General features: G+C 41.7%; 1 protein-coding gene across 1 annotated transcript; it reads left to right on the top strand.

Moving 5' to 3' along the window:
* Window positions 1-13,915: 13,915 nt before the first annotated feature.
* LOC138895356 (uncharacterized) lies at window positions 13,916-16,332 on the top strand. The gene is made up of 4 exons (XM_070180037.1): window positions 13,916-14,399; window positions 14,502-14,659; window positions 14,792-15,286; window positions 15,811-16,332. The coding sequence occupies exons 1-4, from the start codon at window positions 13,916-13,918 to the stop codon at window positions 16,330-16,332; spliced, it is 1,659 nt and encodes a 552-aa protein (XP_070036138.1).
* The last annotated feature ends 655 nt before the right edge of the window (window positions 16,333-16,987 follow it).

Genomic DNA, 16,987 nt, shown 5'->3' with positions numbered 1-16,987 from the left:
TTCTAGAAGCTCGTGCACTTGTGACACCAAATTCTGGGATGATATTTAGACACCATTTTTTTTTATAGATTATTCACTATATTTAAGACTTTACTTCCGCAATCGTTCTTTGTTATTAATAAATTTAAAAATTATTTAAAAATTGGTTAATATTATTCTAACGTTGGCTTGCCTAGCAAGTAAAATGTTAGGCGCCATCACGGTCCGAAAGTTGGTATCAGAGCACTAGGTTAGGTAGGTCTCTCGAGTCACGAGCAAGCTTATTAGAGTCTGAAGGATCGGTACGGAGACGTTTGTACTTATTTTGCAGAGACTATAAAGTTTAGGAATAATGTCACTTCTTTCTTATTCTGTTGTGCGAATTTATTCTATCATCGATGATTGAATCATTCTGCTCTTATTCTCTCTCAGATGGTGAGAACACGTAATACCTCTACCGATGGACAGGGAATAGAGCCCTTGTTGGCAACTATGGCCAAAGGTCGAGGCCAAGGTCGTGCTAGAGGCCGAGGCAGAGGCAGAGGTAGAGCTCAGTCCAGAGTTCGAGCAACTGCACCTGTTATAGAACCTCAGGTGGATCTTCAGGAGGAAGTTCAAGTTCAAAATGTACTAGTTGGACCAGTTCAGGTCCCGGAAGGATTCATAGCCACTCCAGTACTTTAAGAGGCTCTAGTCCATTTGGTAAGTCTTATGGAGGGCGTAGCCCAGAATGGTACATTTTGAGTGGCACCAGCCATCTCACAGGCTGGGGGAGGAGCACAAACTCCCACTACTCCCGCTCTGGAGCAGATGGCTCCCCAGAATCAGGCTCTAGCAGCCCCGCCAATTGGGGTAGTTCAGCCAGTTGTTACGGCACAGACCGGTGATAGGCCCGCCATGTCTTTTGAGGCCTTATTGAGACTGGATAAGTTTACTAAGCTATTTCCAGTTCACTTCAGTGGTACATCTTCTGAGGACCCACAGGATTATCTTGAACTCTGCCACGAGGTGCTGCGGAACATAAGTATAGTTGAGACCAATGGGGTTGATTTTGCTATATTTCAGATGACGGGTTTCGCCAAGAGGTGGTGGAGAGATTATACATTGACCCGACCAGTCGAAGCACCTGCACTTACTTGGGAGCAGTTCTCTCAGCTATTTCTGGAGAAGTTCCTCCCTATCACACTGAGAGAGGAATTCCGCAAGCAATTTGAGCGTCTACAGCAGGGCAATATGACTGTTACTCAGTATGAGTCCTGTTTTGTGGATTTAGCCTATCATGCTCTCCTTTTACTACCTACGGAGGGAGAGAGAGTGAGGAGGTTTATTGAGGGACTCACTCACCTTATCCAACTTCAGATGGCCAAGGAGACCGAAAATGAGATTTCTTTTCAGGCGGCTGCTAATGTCGCAAGGAGGATCGAGATGGTTCTTGCACAGGAGAGAGAGCAGAGGTCTGATAAGAGGCCTCGTCAGTTCGGTGGTTTCGGTGGTGCCTCGCCTGAGACAGGGATAATTTTGGTAGGGGTCATCCTCCCAGACCGTTTCATTCAGCACTTCATACATCTCCCGGTGCTTCAGGGAGTCATGGTCCTATTATGCCTTACTATGGACAGCCAGCATTTAGTGCACATTCAGCTCCTATCAGTGCACCGCCACTCCAGAGTTACTACAACGGTTATCCGACCCATTTAGGTCAGCTTTAGCTTCAGCAGCGACGACATCAGGATGGGTGTTATGAGTGTGGGAACATTGGCCACATCAGGAGGTATTGCCCTAGATTGGAAAGTAACAGATCTTGGCAAGATTCTCATGCCATCATACCGGCACCGGTTGCTTTACCGCCTGCTCAGCCAGCTAGAGGTAGGGGTCAGGCAGCTAGAGGTAGGGGTCAGGCCATTAGAGGTATAGGTCAGGCCATTAGAGGTGGAGGTCAGGCCATTAGAGGTGGAGGTAAGACCATTAGAGGTGGAGACCAGCCAGTTAGAGGCCATCCCAGGGACGCAGTTCAGAGTGGTGGGGCCCAACCCAGATTTTATGCTTTTCCAGCTAGGCCTGAGACCAAGTCATCTGATGTTGTGATCACAGGTATTATTCCAGTTTGCCATAGAGATGCTCCAGTTCTATTTGATCAAGGATCTACTTATTCCTATGTGTCCTCCTATTTTGCTTCATATTTGGTTGTGCTTTGTGATTCTCTGAGTGATTCTGTGTGTGTATCTACACCGATGGGAGACTCTATTGTAGTAGATCATATCTATCATTCGTCTGTGGTTACTATTGGTAATCTTGAGACTAGTGTGGATCTTCTACTTCTTGATATGGTAGATTTTGATGTCATCTTGGGTATATTGTCACGCAAAGGCGGTGACCTTAGCCTTGCAGGGATTGCCTCGATTAGAGTAGAAAGGGACTCTTGGTCATTCTACCAGCAGGGTTATCTCTTATGTGAAGGCTCGGCATACGATCGAGAAGAGGTATCTAGCTTATTTGTCTTATGTCCGCGATTCTAGTACAAAGGGTTCCTACCATGGATTCAGTGCCAGTTGTTCGCGAGTTTCCAGAGGTGTTTCCTGTAGACCTGCCGGAGATGCCACCCGACAGAGATATTGACTTCTGTATTGATTTGGCTCCGGGCACTCAGCCCATTTCTATTCCACCATACTGTATGGCCTTGCCAGAGTTGAAAGAATTGAAAGCGAAGTTACAAGACTTGCTTGATCAAGGATTCATTAGACCAATATCTCGCCCTGGGGTGCACCAGTATTATTTGTAAAGAAGAAAGATAGCTCTATGTGGATGTGTATAAATTATCGGCAGTTGAACAAGGCCACTATCAAAAACAAATATTCGCTGCCAAGAATTGATGACTTATTTGATCAGCTTCAGGGTGCCAAGATATTTTCGAAGATCGATTTGAGGTCTGGTTACCATCAATTGAAGATTAGGGCATCTGATGTCCCTAAAACAGCTTTTTGGACTCGCTATGGGCATTACGAATTCCTAGTGATGTCATTTGGGTTGACAAATGCCCCCAGCAGCATTTATGGATTTGATGAATCGGGTGTTCAAGCCTTATTTGGATTCTTTTGTGGTTGTATTCATTGATGATATCTTGATTTACTCCAGCAGTCGAGAGGAGCATGAGCAGCATCTTCGAAGTGTGCTTCACACTTTGAAGAATAATCAGTTATATGCCAAGTTTTCAAAATGTGAGTTTTGGTTAGACTCAGTTACCTTTTTGGGGCATGTTGTATCAGCAGGAGGCATAAAGGTAGATCCTAAGAAGATTGAGGCTGTTCAGAATTGGCCTAGACCTACTTCAGTTACAGAGATCCAGAGTTTTCTGGGTTTAACAGGTTATTATTGTCGGTTCGTGGAAGGGTTTTCATCTATAGCAAACCCATTGACCAGACTGACCCAGAAAAGTATCCCATTCAGATGGTCAGATGAGTGTGAGTTGAGTTTTCAGAAACTCAAGACTGCTTTGACTACGGCGCCAGTGTTGGTATTGCCCACAGGTTCAGGATCAAATACAGTATATTATGATGCATCTCACATTGGGCTTGGTGCAGTATTAATGCAAGATGGCAGGGTGATTGTATATGCGTCGCGGCAGTTGAAGGTTCACGAGAAGAATTATCATGTTCACGACTTAGAACTGGCAGCCATTGTTCATGCGTTGAAGATTTAGAGGCATTACCTCTACGGTGTCTCGTGTGAGGTATTTACTGATCATCGTAGCCTTCAGTACCTGTTCAAACAAAAAGATCTTAATTCAAGGCAGAGAAGATGGTTGGAGTTGTTGAAAGACTATGATATCACCATTTTGTATCACCCCGGAAAGACCAATGTGGTGGCTGATGCTTTGAGTAGAAAGGTTGTGAGTATGGGCAGTCTTGCGTATATTCCGGTTGGTGAGAGGCCATTAGCTGCAGATGTTTAGACTTTGGCTGATTAGTTCGTGAGGTTAGATGTTTCAGAACCCAGTCGGGTTCTAGATTGCACAGTCGCTCGGTCTTCTTTATATGAGCGCATCAGAGAGAGGCAGTATGATGATCCTCATTTACTTGTCCTTAAGGACACGGTGCGGCACGGTGATGCCAAACAGGTTGCTGTGGGGAAAGATGGAGTTCTGCGAATGCAGGGTCGTATTTGTGTGCCTAATATGGATGGGCTTCGTGAATTAATTCTTGAAGAGGCACACAGTTCCAGGTATTCTATTCATCCAGGTATCGCCAAAATGTATCAAGATTTGCGGCAACATTATTGGTGGAGGAGAATGAAAAAGGATATAGTTGCATATGTAGCTCGGTGTCTGAATTGTCAGCAAGTTAAGTACGAGCATCAGAGACCTGGTGGTTTGCTTCAGAAGTTAGAAATTCCTGAATGGAAATGGGAGCGTATCACTATGGATTTTGTTGTTGGACTCCCACGGACTCAGAGAAAATTTGACGCAGTTTGGGTCATTGTGGACAGGTTAACCAAATCAGCACATTTCATTCTAGTGGCAGTTAACTATTCTTTAGAAAGGTTAGCTGAAATTTACATTCGTGAGATTGTCTGCCTTCACGGTGTGCCCGTGTCTATTATTTTAGATCGAGGTACGCAGTTTACCTCACTTTTCTGGAGGGCTGTGTAGCGTGAGTTAGGCACGCGGGTGGAATTGAGTACAGCATTTCATCCACAGACAGACGGGCAGTCAGAGTGCACTATTCAGATATTGGAAGATATGCTTCGCGCTTGTGTTATAGACTTTGGAGGTTCTTGGGATCATTTCTTGCCACTTGCGGAGTTTGCTTATAATAATAGCTACCAGTCGAGCATTCAGATGGCTCCATATGAGGCATTATACGGAAGGCGATATCGTTCGCCAGTTGGCTGGTTTGAACCGGGAGAGGCTCGGTTATTGGGTACCGATTGGGTACAAGATGCCTTGGATAAGGTCAAGATTATTCAGGATCGACTTCGCACAGCTCAGTCTAGGCAAAAGAGTTATGCCTGCCGTAAAGTTTGTGATATTGCATTCGTGGTTAGAAAAGAATATTGCTCCGAGTTTCACCTATGAAAGGTGTAATGAGGTTCGGAAAGAAGGGCAAGTTGAGCCCTACGTATATCAGACCCTTTGAAATTCTTGAAAGGGCGGGTGAAGTAGCCTACAGGCTTGCATTACCACCTAGTTTATCAGCGGTTCATCCGGTGTTCCATGTGTCTATGCTCCGGAAATATCATGGTGATCCGTCCCATGTGTTAGATTTTAGCCCAGTCCAATTGGACAAAGATTTGACTTACGAGGAGGAGCCGGTGACTATTCTATCTCGGCAGGTCCGACAGTTGAGGTCTAAGAGTTATCCTTCAGTTCGGGTGTAATGGAGAGATCAGCCAGTAGAGGCATCTACCTAGGAGTACGAGTCGGACATGCGGAGTAAATATCCATACTTATTATCCAGCTCAGGTACTTTTTTCTAACTCTGTTCGAGGACGAACATTTATTTTAGAGGTGGAGAATGTGATGACCCAAAATGTCATCTTTAAATTTAATAAGTAATTATGTGTTCTAAGACCTCAAAAGGCACCATTTATCATTTCTCGACTTGCGTGCGCAGTCCGTACAATTTTTCGGACTGAAATAGAGCTTTAAAACTCAACTGAGTTGACTTTGGTCAACATTTTAAGCAAACGGATCCGGATCAGTGTTTTGCCAATTTCGATAGGTCCGTATCGTGATTTGGGACTGGGCGTATGCCCGGAATCAAATTCCGAGGTCCCTAGCCCGAGATATGGAATTTTGATGAAACATTAAAAGCTTAAAAGCTTAATAATTTTTAAGAAATTACTGATGTTGGATTTATTGACCCCGGGTCCGTATTTTGGTTCCGGAGCCCGGTATAGATCCACTATAATATTTATGACTTGTCTGCCGAATTTGGTGAGAATCAGAGTTGATTTGACGTGATTCGAACGTCCGGTTGTGAAAATATAAGTTTTAAAGTTTTCTTGAAAACTTCCTTGATTTGATGTCTGATTCGTAGTTCTAGGTGCTATTTTGGCAATTTGATCGCGCGAGCAAGTTCGTATGATATTTTAGGACTTGGGTGCATATTTGGTTTGGAGCCTCGAGGGCTCGGGTGAGTTTCGGATAGGCTACGGGAAGATTTTGAACTTAGAAAATCTGGTTTTTGAGCTTCTGTTGTCATCTAGTGCATTGTTCTTCGCGATCGCGAAGCCATTCCTGCGATCGCAAAGAGAAAATTTTAAGCCGTGAGTTCTACTCATCACGTTCGCCAAGATAGGCATGCGAACACGAAAGGCTAGCTCCCAGTGCGCTGCGAACGCGAGCTCAAAGCTGCGATCGCGAAGAAGGAATGAGGCAGAAGTTGAAGCAACGAAATTGTGCTACGCGATCGCATAAACTTGTACGCGATCGCGTAAGGCTGAGAAATTATTCTCTGCGATCGCATGGCCTTATACGCGATTGCGTAGTGTTAAACAAACCTGGGCAAATTTTATTCTACACGATCGCGAATGAATTTCTGCGATCGCGATGAATAAAAATCTGAAAAACAGAACTTAAGTTCAAGAAATGGGGTTTCGACCCATTTTCATCCATTTCCAATTTTTGAGCTCGGGTAAGGCGATTCTTGGGCGATTTTTACGGAAAAATATTGGGGTAAGTGTTTCTTATCCTATATTGATTATATTTCATGATTTCATACTCATTTATGTCATGAATCCATGAATTTATGGAAGAAAAATCAGATTTTTATAAAATCTTCCAAAAAACGAAAATTTAAGATTTAAAGGTCCATTTGACATCGGAATTTGATAAATTTTATATGGTTGGACTCGTATCGGAACGGGTGTTCGGATTTCATAAGTTTTTTTGAGATTTGAGACGTGGGTCCCACTGTCAAATATTTTAATGAATTTTGGATTTTTATTCGAAAAATTAGTAAATTCATATGGAATTAATTTCTATGATTCGTATTGAGTATATTGAATTGTTTATGGATAGATTTGAAGCTTTTGGAGACAAATTTAAAAGGAAAGGTTGTGGTCGAGTAATTGATTGGAATTTGCAAAGCGAGGTAAGTGCCGTGGTTAATCTTGACTTGAGGGAATAGAGCCCTTAAACTATTTATTATATGAAATGCATGTGAACGACGTATAGGCGAGGTGACGAGTGTCTATACGTCGTTAAATTAATTATTTGTATAATTACTTGAAAAATCATAAATCATTTTAAATCATGAAATAATTATTATAATAATTGTTTCTCTCCTATTCTTTGTCAAATATTAATTCTTGAATTCCTGCATTAATTGTTACATGCTATTTGAATTATGTGTCTTAATTGTTATTTGATATTTAGCATATTAAATATTAAACTGCCTATTTTCTCCCTGATTTCCATAATAATTTGCTATTTGTCATTGTTTGTTTCATAATTAAATCATAATTATTGTATAATTGCTGTCTTATAATTTTATATTAATTGTTGCATTTATTGGAAAAATTTCTTCTATAAGAATTGGTAAATGGATATATTGGAGGATCGGGTTGCACGCCGTAACAGAATTGATTGAAATTGATATATTGGAGGATCGGGTTGCACGCCGCAACAGACTTATTAAAAGTCAATATTTGAGGGATCGGATTGCACGCCGCAATAGACTTATTTAAAAGTCAATATATATACTTGATTAAAAATAATTATAAGAGAGGATTGAAAATGAATATATTGTGAGAGCGGGTTGCACGCTGCAATAGAATTGAATGTGAATATATTGTGAGAGCGGGTTGCACGCTGCAACAGAATTGAATGTGAATATATTGTGAGAGCGGGTTGCATGCTACAACAGAATTGATGGAAATGATAATTGGTTATGACTGCTGAATTGGCTTCAATTATTATAAATGAGTTACCTGATTTATTTCTATTATTGTTGTTGTTACTAATATTGCGTATAGGTAATGTAAGTGACCCGCCTTTGCCTCGTCACTATTTCGTCGAGGTTAGGCTCAGGACTTACCAGTACATGGGGTCGGTTGTACTGATACTACACTCTGCACTTTTTGTGCAGATTTTAGAGTTGGTCCCAGCGGCGTACCATAGATTTGCCCGGATTTCAGCTACTCAGAGGAGACTTGAGGTATAACTGCACGACGTCCGCAGTTCTGAAGTCCACGTCTACTTTACTTTAGCTGTGTGTTTATTTCCAAACAGCTTTATTTTATTCAGGCCCTTATTTGTATTATTCTAGAAGCTCGTGCGCTTATGATACCAAATTCTGGGATGGTATTTAGACACCATTTGTTTTATGGATTATTCACTATATTTAATACTTTACTTCCGCAATCGTTCTTTGTTATTAATAAATTTAAAAATTGTTTAAAAATTGGTTAATATTATTCTAACGTTGGCTTACCTAGCAAGTAAAATGTTAGGCGCAATCACGGTCCGAAGGTAGGAATTTTGGGTCGTGACAATAATTGAATTAATTATATAAGTCCAATATATATTGATTAAATAAATAAGTCTTAATCCATTGTGCTAGCCCATTTAATTGGGTTGCAAGTAATGAGCCCAATTCATTAAGCCCAAATCTTCCTAGAGGCCCAGTTTGGTGCCACGCGTGAAATGACGTGGCACACCAACTCAAACGGAAGAGCCAATAGGATCGTGCCACATATCAAAATGACAAGGCATTCCAAGTCAAATCAAAAGGCCAATGAAACAGCACCACGTGTGCAAGTGACATGTTCTAGCCAATCAAATGCGGCCTTGTCACACTTCAATTTGATTGGTCGAAAAGAGTTTGTTCTAATCACAACTCCTCCCTTCCACAACTATAAATAGGAGTCTTCATAACTCAGAAAAGAGGCCAGAAGTTATAACAAGAAGCAAGAGGGAGCTCATGGATCAAACGCTGCGGATTTCTCTAAAAGCTACAAGCATTTAAGTGTTCTAAGGATTAAAAGATCAAGACGAAGATTCAAGAACAAGTTGTAAGCCCTTGGATTAAAAATACGTCAAGATCAAGATCAGGCCTCAAGTAATTGGATTAAAATAAAATTCAAGATTAAGCTCGAAGGCTCTTTTATTTACTGTTGAAAAGTAGAATCAGAGGAACCATAGAGATTGTAACACTCAAATATTTAAAATAAAATACTATGATTGTTGCAATATTTTTCGGTCTTGATTTTATTTTCTCGACGCAATTTATTGTCTACAAATTCTGGCATGCCGAGTGGGACAATCTTTATCTCTCATCTCAACTTTTGAATCACCAAAGTTTAAGAACATCGAAATGGCTTCAAAGAAAATCAACCCCAGATCAACTTCCACTAAGGCTGCTAATTCCAGGTTCTACGCTGATGTAGAAAGCATCCTCGATGTTACCTTTGGAAGCTTTGGAGCAGTTATGAGGAGCAAAGCAAGCTCGTTAGGACAACAAGCACCCCAAGTGTCGTCCGCATCAACCCTTGTTTTTGGATCTTCATCCTCAAAAGGAGCAAGATCTTCCACAAACGTACCCGAAAAAGGAAGCGATATTGCTGAAAAGATCAAGAAAACTCTTGCTCTGCTTGACCTTTCCGGATCCAAGAACTCGGATGTGAAGGAAGATGATAATGCTTCAAGTGATGGATCCTCCCCACTTACACTGTGTAGTGTGAGCCATTCGAGAATCAATTTGTGTGACAATCCATGCTACTCTCCATAATCTACAACAATAATGTAAGCTATGGTGACAAACACTTCATCTGTGGAAGAGCAGTTGGCGAACTTGACGGAAGCAATCGCTGGCTTGACCAAGTGCATGCAAAATCAAGATGCTAGAATTGACAAGCTAACCGACAGGGTGGGAATCTTGATGGAAGAAGAATCCACCCATGCACCTGGCAAGATCCCAGAAGTTCCAGAGATTGATTCTCCCCCGATACGAGTAGCATCCGCTAAGGCTATCCCTGTCTCATTTGAAGGGATGATTCCCATCGATCAACTGAAGGACTTCATTGAAGGAACTATTAAGAATAAATATGAAGTTGCTGCCAAGTCCTCCCTTACATATGCAAAGCCGTACACTACAAGGATCGATATGTTGAAGATGACTGTTGGCTATCAACCTCCAAAGTTTCAACAGTTTGATGGTAAATGCAATCCAAAGCAACATGTGGCGTACTTCGTTGAGACATGAAACAACGCAGGGACTTATAGAGATTACCTTGTCAAACAGTTTGTCCGCTCGCTAAAAGAAAATGCTTTTGATTGGTATATAGACTGCGAGGTGGGATCTATTGATTGCTGGGATCAACTAAAGCAAGAGTTCCTCAATCGCTTTTATAGCACAAGGCGCACTGTGAGCATGGTGGAACTCACATATACTCGTCAACGGAAGGATGAACCAGTTATCGACTTTATCAATCGTTAGAGAAACGTAAGCCTCAACTATAAAGACAGGGTTAGTGAAGCTTCTGCATTGAGATGTGCATCCAAGGCATGCACTGGGGATTGCGCTACATCTTGCAAGGTATTAAGCCTAGCACATTTGAAGAACTTGCAACTCGTGCCCATGACATGGAATTGAGCATGGCCTCCACGGGAAATGAAAGGCTGCCCATCTATGAACCTCACAAAGGGAACGACAAGCAAGAAGTCAGAAAATGGAGCAAGTTTGTACCAAGATCTGAAAACAAAAAAGCTATGAATGTCAACACATCACCTGTGAAGTTCACGACTAAGGTGAGCAAGAAGCAGAATATGAAATCCACTTTGTTTCAAGATACGCCAAGTGGAAAGTTGACTCTAAAAGAAATGCAAGAGAAAGAGTATCCATTTCTAGATTCTGATGTGCCAGCCATTTTCGAAGAACTCCTCGAGTTAAATCTCATTGAGCTTCTGGAGATGAAGCGGCCAATGAAGCTGGGAAAACTGATCACCCAAATTACTGCAAATATCATAGACTTGTGAGCCACCCTCTGGAGAAGTGCTTTGTCTTCAAGGACAAAGTTATGGACTTGGCTCGTGAAAAGAAGATCGTGCTTGAAGATGAGAAAGCAAGCGCAAACTAAGTCTCTATCACATTTGGCTCATTCAGTCCAGATGAATTATGTAGTTTTAAAGAAAGTAAGGACGAAGAATTACTGGAGAACAACAAAGTTGAAAACGATCAACCTGAGGATGATGAAGGTTGGACGTTGGTGACTCGTCTTAGGCACCATAGAAGGAGCCCACGAAAAGAATCAGTAGAAAAACCAACAAGGAAAATGATGGTAAAAAGACCAAGGAGATGGAATCCAGTTAAGAACTTAAAGAAAGCAAAAGTGGAGGTGCACCACCCTCAAAAGTCACGACATCCAGTGACCTTAGAGGAGTTTTTACCAAGTTGGTTCTGCACGAAGATTTCCCATGGGGGTATTGATGCCTCCTATTGCCATGCTGACGAAGGGGAAGAAAAGAGTGATGACCTACCGTTGGCACCATCTTCGGAAAAGCTCATCGAGTTCACTCCTCAAGAAGTTAATGCTTGTGAGGAAAAAGTCACGTTCATAAATGACGATCTTCTGCTAGGTGACACTCTTCATAACTGCCCATTGTACCTGGTTGGCTATATGTGTGATGAAAGGGTAAATCGAATTTTGGTTGATGAAGGATCCTCAGTGAATATTTTGCCAATTCGCACTGTGAAAGAACTTGGTATTCCCATTAACGAACTCTCAGAAAGTCGTGTGATGATCCAAGGATTCAACCAAGGAGGGCAAAGAGTCATAGGTGAAATCAGGTTGGGAATCACCATTGAAGATATGAAATCAAGTACATGGCAGCATGTGATCGATGCAAAGACTTCATACAACGTCTTGCTCAGAAGGCCTTGGATACATGAGAATAAAGTGGTTCCATCTACCTACCATCAATGTTTGAAGTACTACGAGGGTGAAGTCGAGAAGAAGATAGTTGCTGATGATGAGCTATTCACCGAGGCTGAGTCACACTTTGCCGCTGCAAAGTTTTACTTGAAGAACTGCATTTTGAAGGAGCTAAAAGCTGATGATGGCATGAAAAGCAAGAATGACGAGCCCACAACTAAAAGAGCTGAGGTGATTGCTAGTAGAGCCAAAACTGTTACTGAGAAGGTACAACCCAACGCGAATAAATCTCATAGAGAGGATATTACGTCTTATGGCAAGAAAGTAAGTCCTGCACTCCAATATGTCCCTAAAAGAAAGAAAGATGAAGGCGAATCATCTAATCTCCAAACTAACATGCTAAAGGAGTTAACTCTTCCGGTAAAACGAATTGAGGCAGTAAAGTTGTCCTCAAAGCCACTTGCAGGGTTTGTAGCCCAAAATCGTTTGCAGAATATGGCACTCCCTACAAAGCGAACAGATGAAGGTTTTGATCCTAATACTTACAGGCTATTTGCAAAAGCTGGATACAATTCCAATGAGCCGTCAAAGTTAGGAAAGCTCCCATCAGAAGATGCGACAAGGAAACCACATGAAGGTTTGGGAGACAAGAAACCGTCACCAGTGCGCATCTCCATAAGAAGGGCGAGCAGCAATTATATCACTGTAGAAAACGAATTTGCCGCTTCTAACAGGCCTTCTATCTTTGATCGACTTGGAAAATCAACTGTGAGAACTTCTGTATTTGAGAGATTGGGTCCATTAAATAAGGGGAATAAGTTCCAGAGAAATTATCGAAATACAGAAACAACCGCTTTGCCCAAAATTCATAAGATCTCTAAAGATTTCTAAAGTTTGGTTCCTTCTAGAATGAAGCGATAAAAAAAAGTTGTGGTTTCATGTAAAGAAGTACTGAAGGTAAAACCATGTACTGTGGTCTACACTAAAGAATGTGATGAAGATGAAGAAAGTGTGGGTTCTTCGTATCATGTTACTGCACAAGGCAAGCATGGTGTTTTATCTCTAATGGAGGATGACGAGAAAGTGGATGATGTTTCACCGTGTTATCACATATCCTTCAACGATATGGACCCTCAAGAAGATGAAGATGCGAAAGATGCTCCCCCGGAACTTAAAGAAGGGATGAAGGCAATGATTGATGCCTTAAAAGAAGTTAACCTTGGCACTGATGAAGAACCAAGACCCACCTACCTAAGTGCTTTACTAGAAGTTGATGAAGAAAGCACTTATATTGAGTTACTCAAGGAGTTTAGGGATGTCTTTGCTTGGAGTTACAAAGAAATGCCTGGCTTGGACCCTAAAGTAGCAGTCCATTACCTTGTGGTCAAGAATGGCACTCGTCCTATTAAGCAAGCTCAAAGGCGCTTTACGCCGGACTTGGTTCCCCTGATTGAAACCGAAGTTAACAAACTCATTGAAGTTCGATTTATTCGGGAAGTTAAATACCCAGCGTGGGTTTCAAGTATTGTCCCTGTAAGGAATAAGAATGGCCAAATTCGAGTGTGCGTCGACTTCAAGGATCTCAACAATGCGTGTCCCAAAGATGAATTCCTGATTCCTATTCCAGAGCCGATGATCGATGCTACTACTGGGTATGAGGAAATGTCATTTATGGATGGTTCATCAGGCTATAACCAAATTCGCATGGCACCAAAAGATAAAGAACTTACTGTATTCTGCACCCCCAAAGGTATTTATTGCTACAGGATAATGCCTTTTTGTCTTGAAGAACGCTGGTGCTACTTATCAAAGGGCTATGCAGAATATTTTTGACGACCTTCTCCACAAAAATGTTGAATGCTATGTGGACGACTTGGTGGTAAAATCAAGAAAGAGTGGAGACCACTTGAAAGAATTGAAAATGGTGTTTGAGTTGCTCCGGAGGTACCAACTTAGGATAAATCCATTGAAATGCGCCTTTGGAGTTACTTCCGGAAAGTTCCTTGGTTTCATTATCTGACATCGAGGGATAGAAATTGATCAAGCCAAAGTAGATGCAATCTTGAAAATGCCTGAGCCTCGGGATATTCACGAATTGAAAAGTCTGCAACGAAAGTTGGCGTACCTTAGGAGATTCATGTCAAACCTAGCTGGGAGGTGCCAACCATTCAGTCGCCTTATGAAGAAAGGTGTCCCTTTCAAATGGGACCAAGCGTGTAGCAATGCCTTTGAGAGTATTAAATCCTACTTTATGAAGCCTCTGATTTTAGCAGCCCCTATACTTGGAAAGCCGTTGATACTATATATTTCAGCACAAGAAAGGTCTGTTGGAGCGTTGTTGGCCCAAGAAAATAGTGAGGGGAAAGAAAACTCTCTTTACTACTTGAGCAGGATGATGACAGCAAACAAGCTGAATTATTCGCCAATTGAAAAGTTGTGTTTGGCGCTAGTCTTCTCAATTCAAAAGTTGAAGCACTACTTTCAAGCTCATGGTGTTCGTCTTGTTTCTAAAGCAAATCCCATCAAGTTCGTGATGTCAAAATCTATTCTTAGTGATTGACTAGCGAGATGGTATCTCCAATTTTAACAATTTGAGATTTTGTACATCCCTCAAAAAGCTGTAAAAGGACAAGCATTGACAGACTTCTTGGCAGATCACCCTATACCTGATGATTGGGAGCTAACTGACGAACTGCCTGATGAGGATGCAATGGTCATTGAAGTTCAACCTCCATGGAAGATGTACTTTGATGGTGCTGCACATCGCAGAAGAGCTGGTGCTAGTGTAGTATTTGTCACTTCTCAAGGTGAAGTTTTGCCCTACTCTTTTACGTTGACGCAACTCTGCTCTAACAACATTGCTGAGTATCAAGCACTAATACTTGGGCTTGAAATGGCTGTCGAAATGAAGCGGTTGCAATTGCAAGTCTTTGGTGACTCTCAGTTGGTGATCAACCAGCTTTTAGGTAGTTACGAGGTGAAAAAACCTGAACTACGCCCATATCATGATTATGCTAAAAATTTAATGGGATGGGTTGGTGACGTGACTATTCAACATGTGCCAAGGAAAGAAAACAAGAAGGTTGATGCTTTAATTGCCCTAGCTTCATCGTTAACCCTGCCTGATCAAGCGCAAGTTACAGTCTGCCAAAAATGGGTAATATCGCCGCCAAATAAGGTTGAAGGTGAAGGAAATGAACTCAAGCATCTTGTCGTTGTTTCTGAAGCTGAGAAAGAAGAGTGGCGACAACCCATTAGCGACTACTTAAGCTATGGGATACTTCCAGAAAATCCGAGGAGAAGGACTGAAATCTGTCATCATGCACCTCGCTTCCTTTACTACAACGATACTCTATATAGAAGGTCATTCGAGGGAGTACTCTTGCGATGCTTAGGGGAAGAAGAAGCACTCCAAGCTTTGCAAGAGGCATATTCTGGGGTATGTGGGTCACATCAGTCTAGACCAAATATCCACTTCCATATAAAAAGGATCGGATATTATTGGCCAACGAAGGTAAAAGATTGCTTGGACTACGCTCGAAGATGCAAGGCTTGTCAATTTCATGCGAATTTTAATCATCAACCTCCTAAAGTATTGCACCCGACTGTGGCATCCTGGCCGTTTGACTCTTGGGGATTGGATGTTGTTGGACCACTACCAAAGTCCTCTGGTGGGCACCTATACATCTTGGCTGCAACTGACTACTTCTCAAAATGGGCTGAAGTTGTTGCTCTTAAGGAGGTAAAGAAGGAAAATGTTGCAAGTTTCATCCGAGTAAACATAATTTATCGCTCTGCATTCCTCGTTACATAATAACGGATAATGGAAAGCCATTCGATAATAGGTTGATGAACAAGATTTGTGATCTCTTTGGCTTCAAGCAACATAACTCTTCTATGTACAATGCTGCCGCCAATGGTCTAGCCGAGGCATTCAACAAGACTCTATGCAACTTGTTAAAGAAAGTCGTCTCCAAATCCAAACGGGATTGGCATGACCGTATGGAGGAAGCTCTGTGGGCATATAGGACAACTCACCGTATGCCAACACAAGCGACCCCTTATGCACTCGTTTATGGAGTTGAAGTCGTCTTGCCACTCGAGCGTCAAATACCTTCATTACGATTAGTTATTCAAGAGGGCATCACTGATGAAGAAAATACTCGACTTCGATTAGCAGAGTTGGAGGCTCTTGATGAGAAAAGGTTGGAATCTCAACAGAGTCTTGAATGTTATCAAGCTCGATTGTCTCGCGCCTTCAATAAAAGAATTCTCCCGAGATCCTTTCAAGTAGGAGATCAAGTCCTTGCCATACAAAGACCCATTATTACTTTCCATAAACCTGTAGGGAAGTTCACTTCAAAATGGGATGGGTCATATGTCATACAAGAAGCTTACTCGAGTGGGGCTTACAAGCTGGTTGATGCAGATGGCATGAGAATCGGCCCTATTAATGGCAAATTTTTGAAGAAGTATTATCCTTGAAGTTGCAACGCTCCTTGACGCATGAGCCTAAACTGCATGTTCCTATACTTCTGGCCCGCATGAGTCTAAACTGTGTACGGACCACCAAAAAAAAAGTCCGCTAAATTGAAAACCTCGAAAAGGGCGGCCTAGGCAAAAGTTAGGATATAAAAAAAAGCCTGCTAGGTTGAAAACCTCGAAAGGGGCGGCCTAGGCAAAAGTTAGGATATAAAAAAAAAGTCAGCTAGGTTGAAAATCTCGAAAGGGACGGCCTAGGCAAAAGTTATAACATAAAAAAATAAAAACAAATAAGAAAATAAAATATATATAAAAAAAAAATCACCCATTCTGAACTAGGTATGACTTGATCCTCTTCACCGAGGTACGTAGGCAGCTTAGAGTTTCATTCTGAGTTCATTCGCATAAGTTCAAAATAAACATAGTGCCCTAGTCATTGTCCAAATGAAGTATGATGGAAGTAATTCATTCAAACGACACTTGAAAATCAGGCTGAAATTTCATTCTTCTTTTGAACTTTGGATCTCATATGACTTAGAGGGGGCAAGCCTTCATGATAAATCAGTGTCTTCAATAGGGCGATTATAATCTTTTAGGAGGCTACCAAGTATTTACACTGAAGTTCAGGGATTTACTATGTCTTCATGTTCACCAAATC

This window comes from Nicotiana tomentosiformis, chromosome 7 (genome assembly GCF_000390325.3).
Source record: "Nicotiana tomentosiformis chromosome 7, ASM39032v3, whole genome shotgun sequence".
NCBI classification, from domain to species: domain Eukaryota; kingdom Viridiplantae; phylum Streptophyta; class Magnoliopsida; order Solanales; family Solanaceae; genus Nicotiana; species Nicotiana tomentosiformis.
The sequence above is the reverse complement of the archived record's forward strand: the minus strand, read 5'-3'. Positions and strand labels throughout refer to the sequence as shown.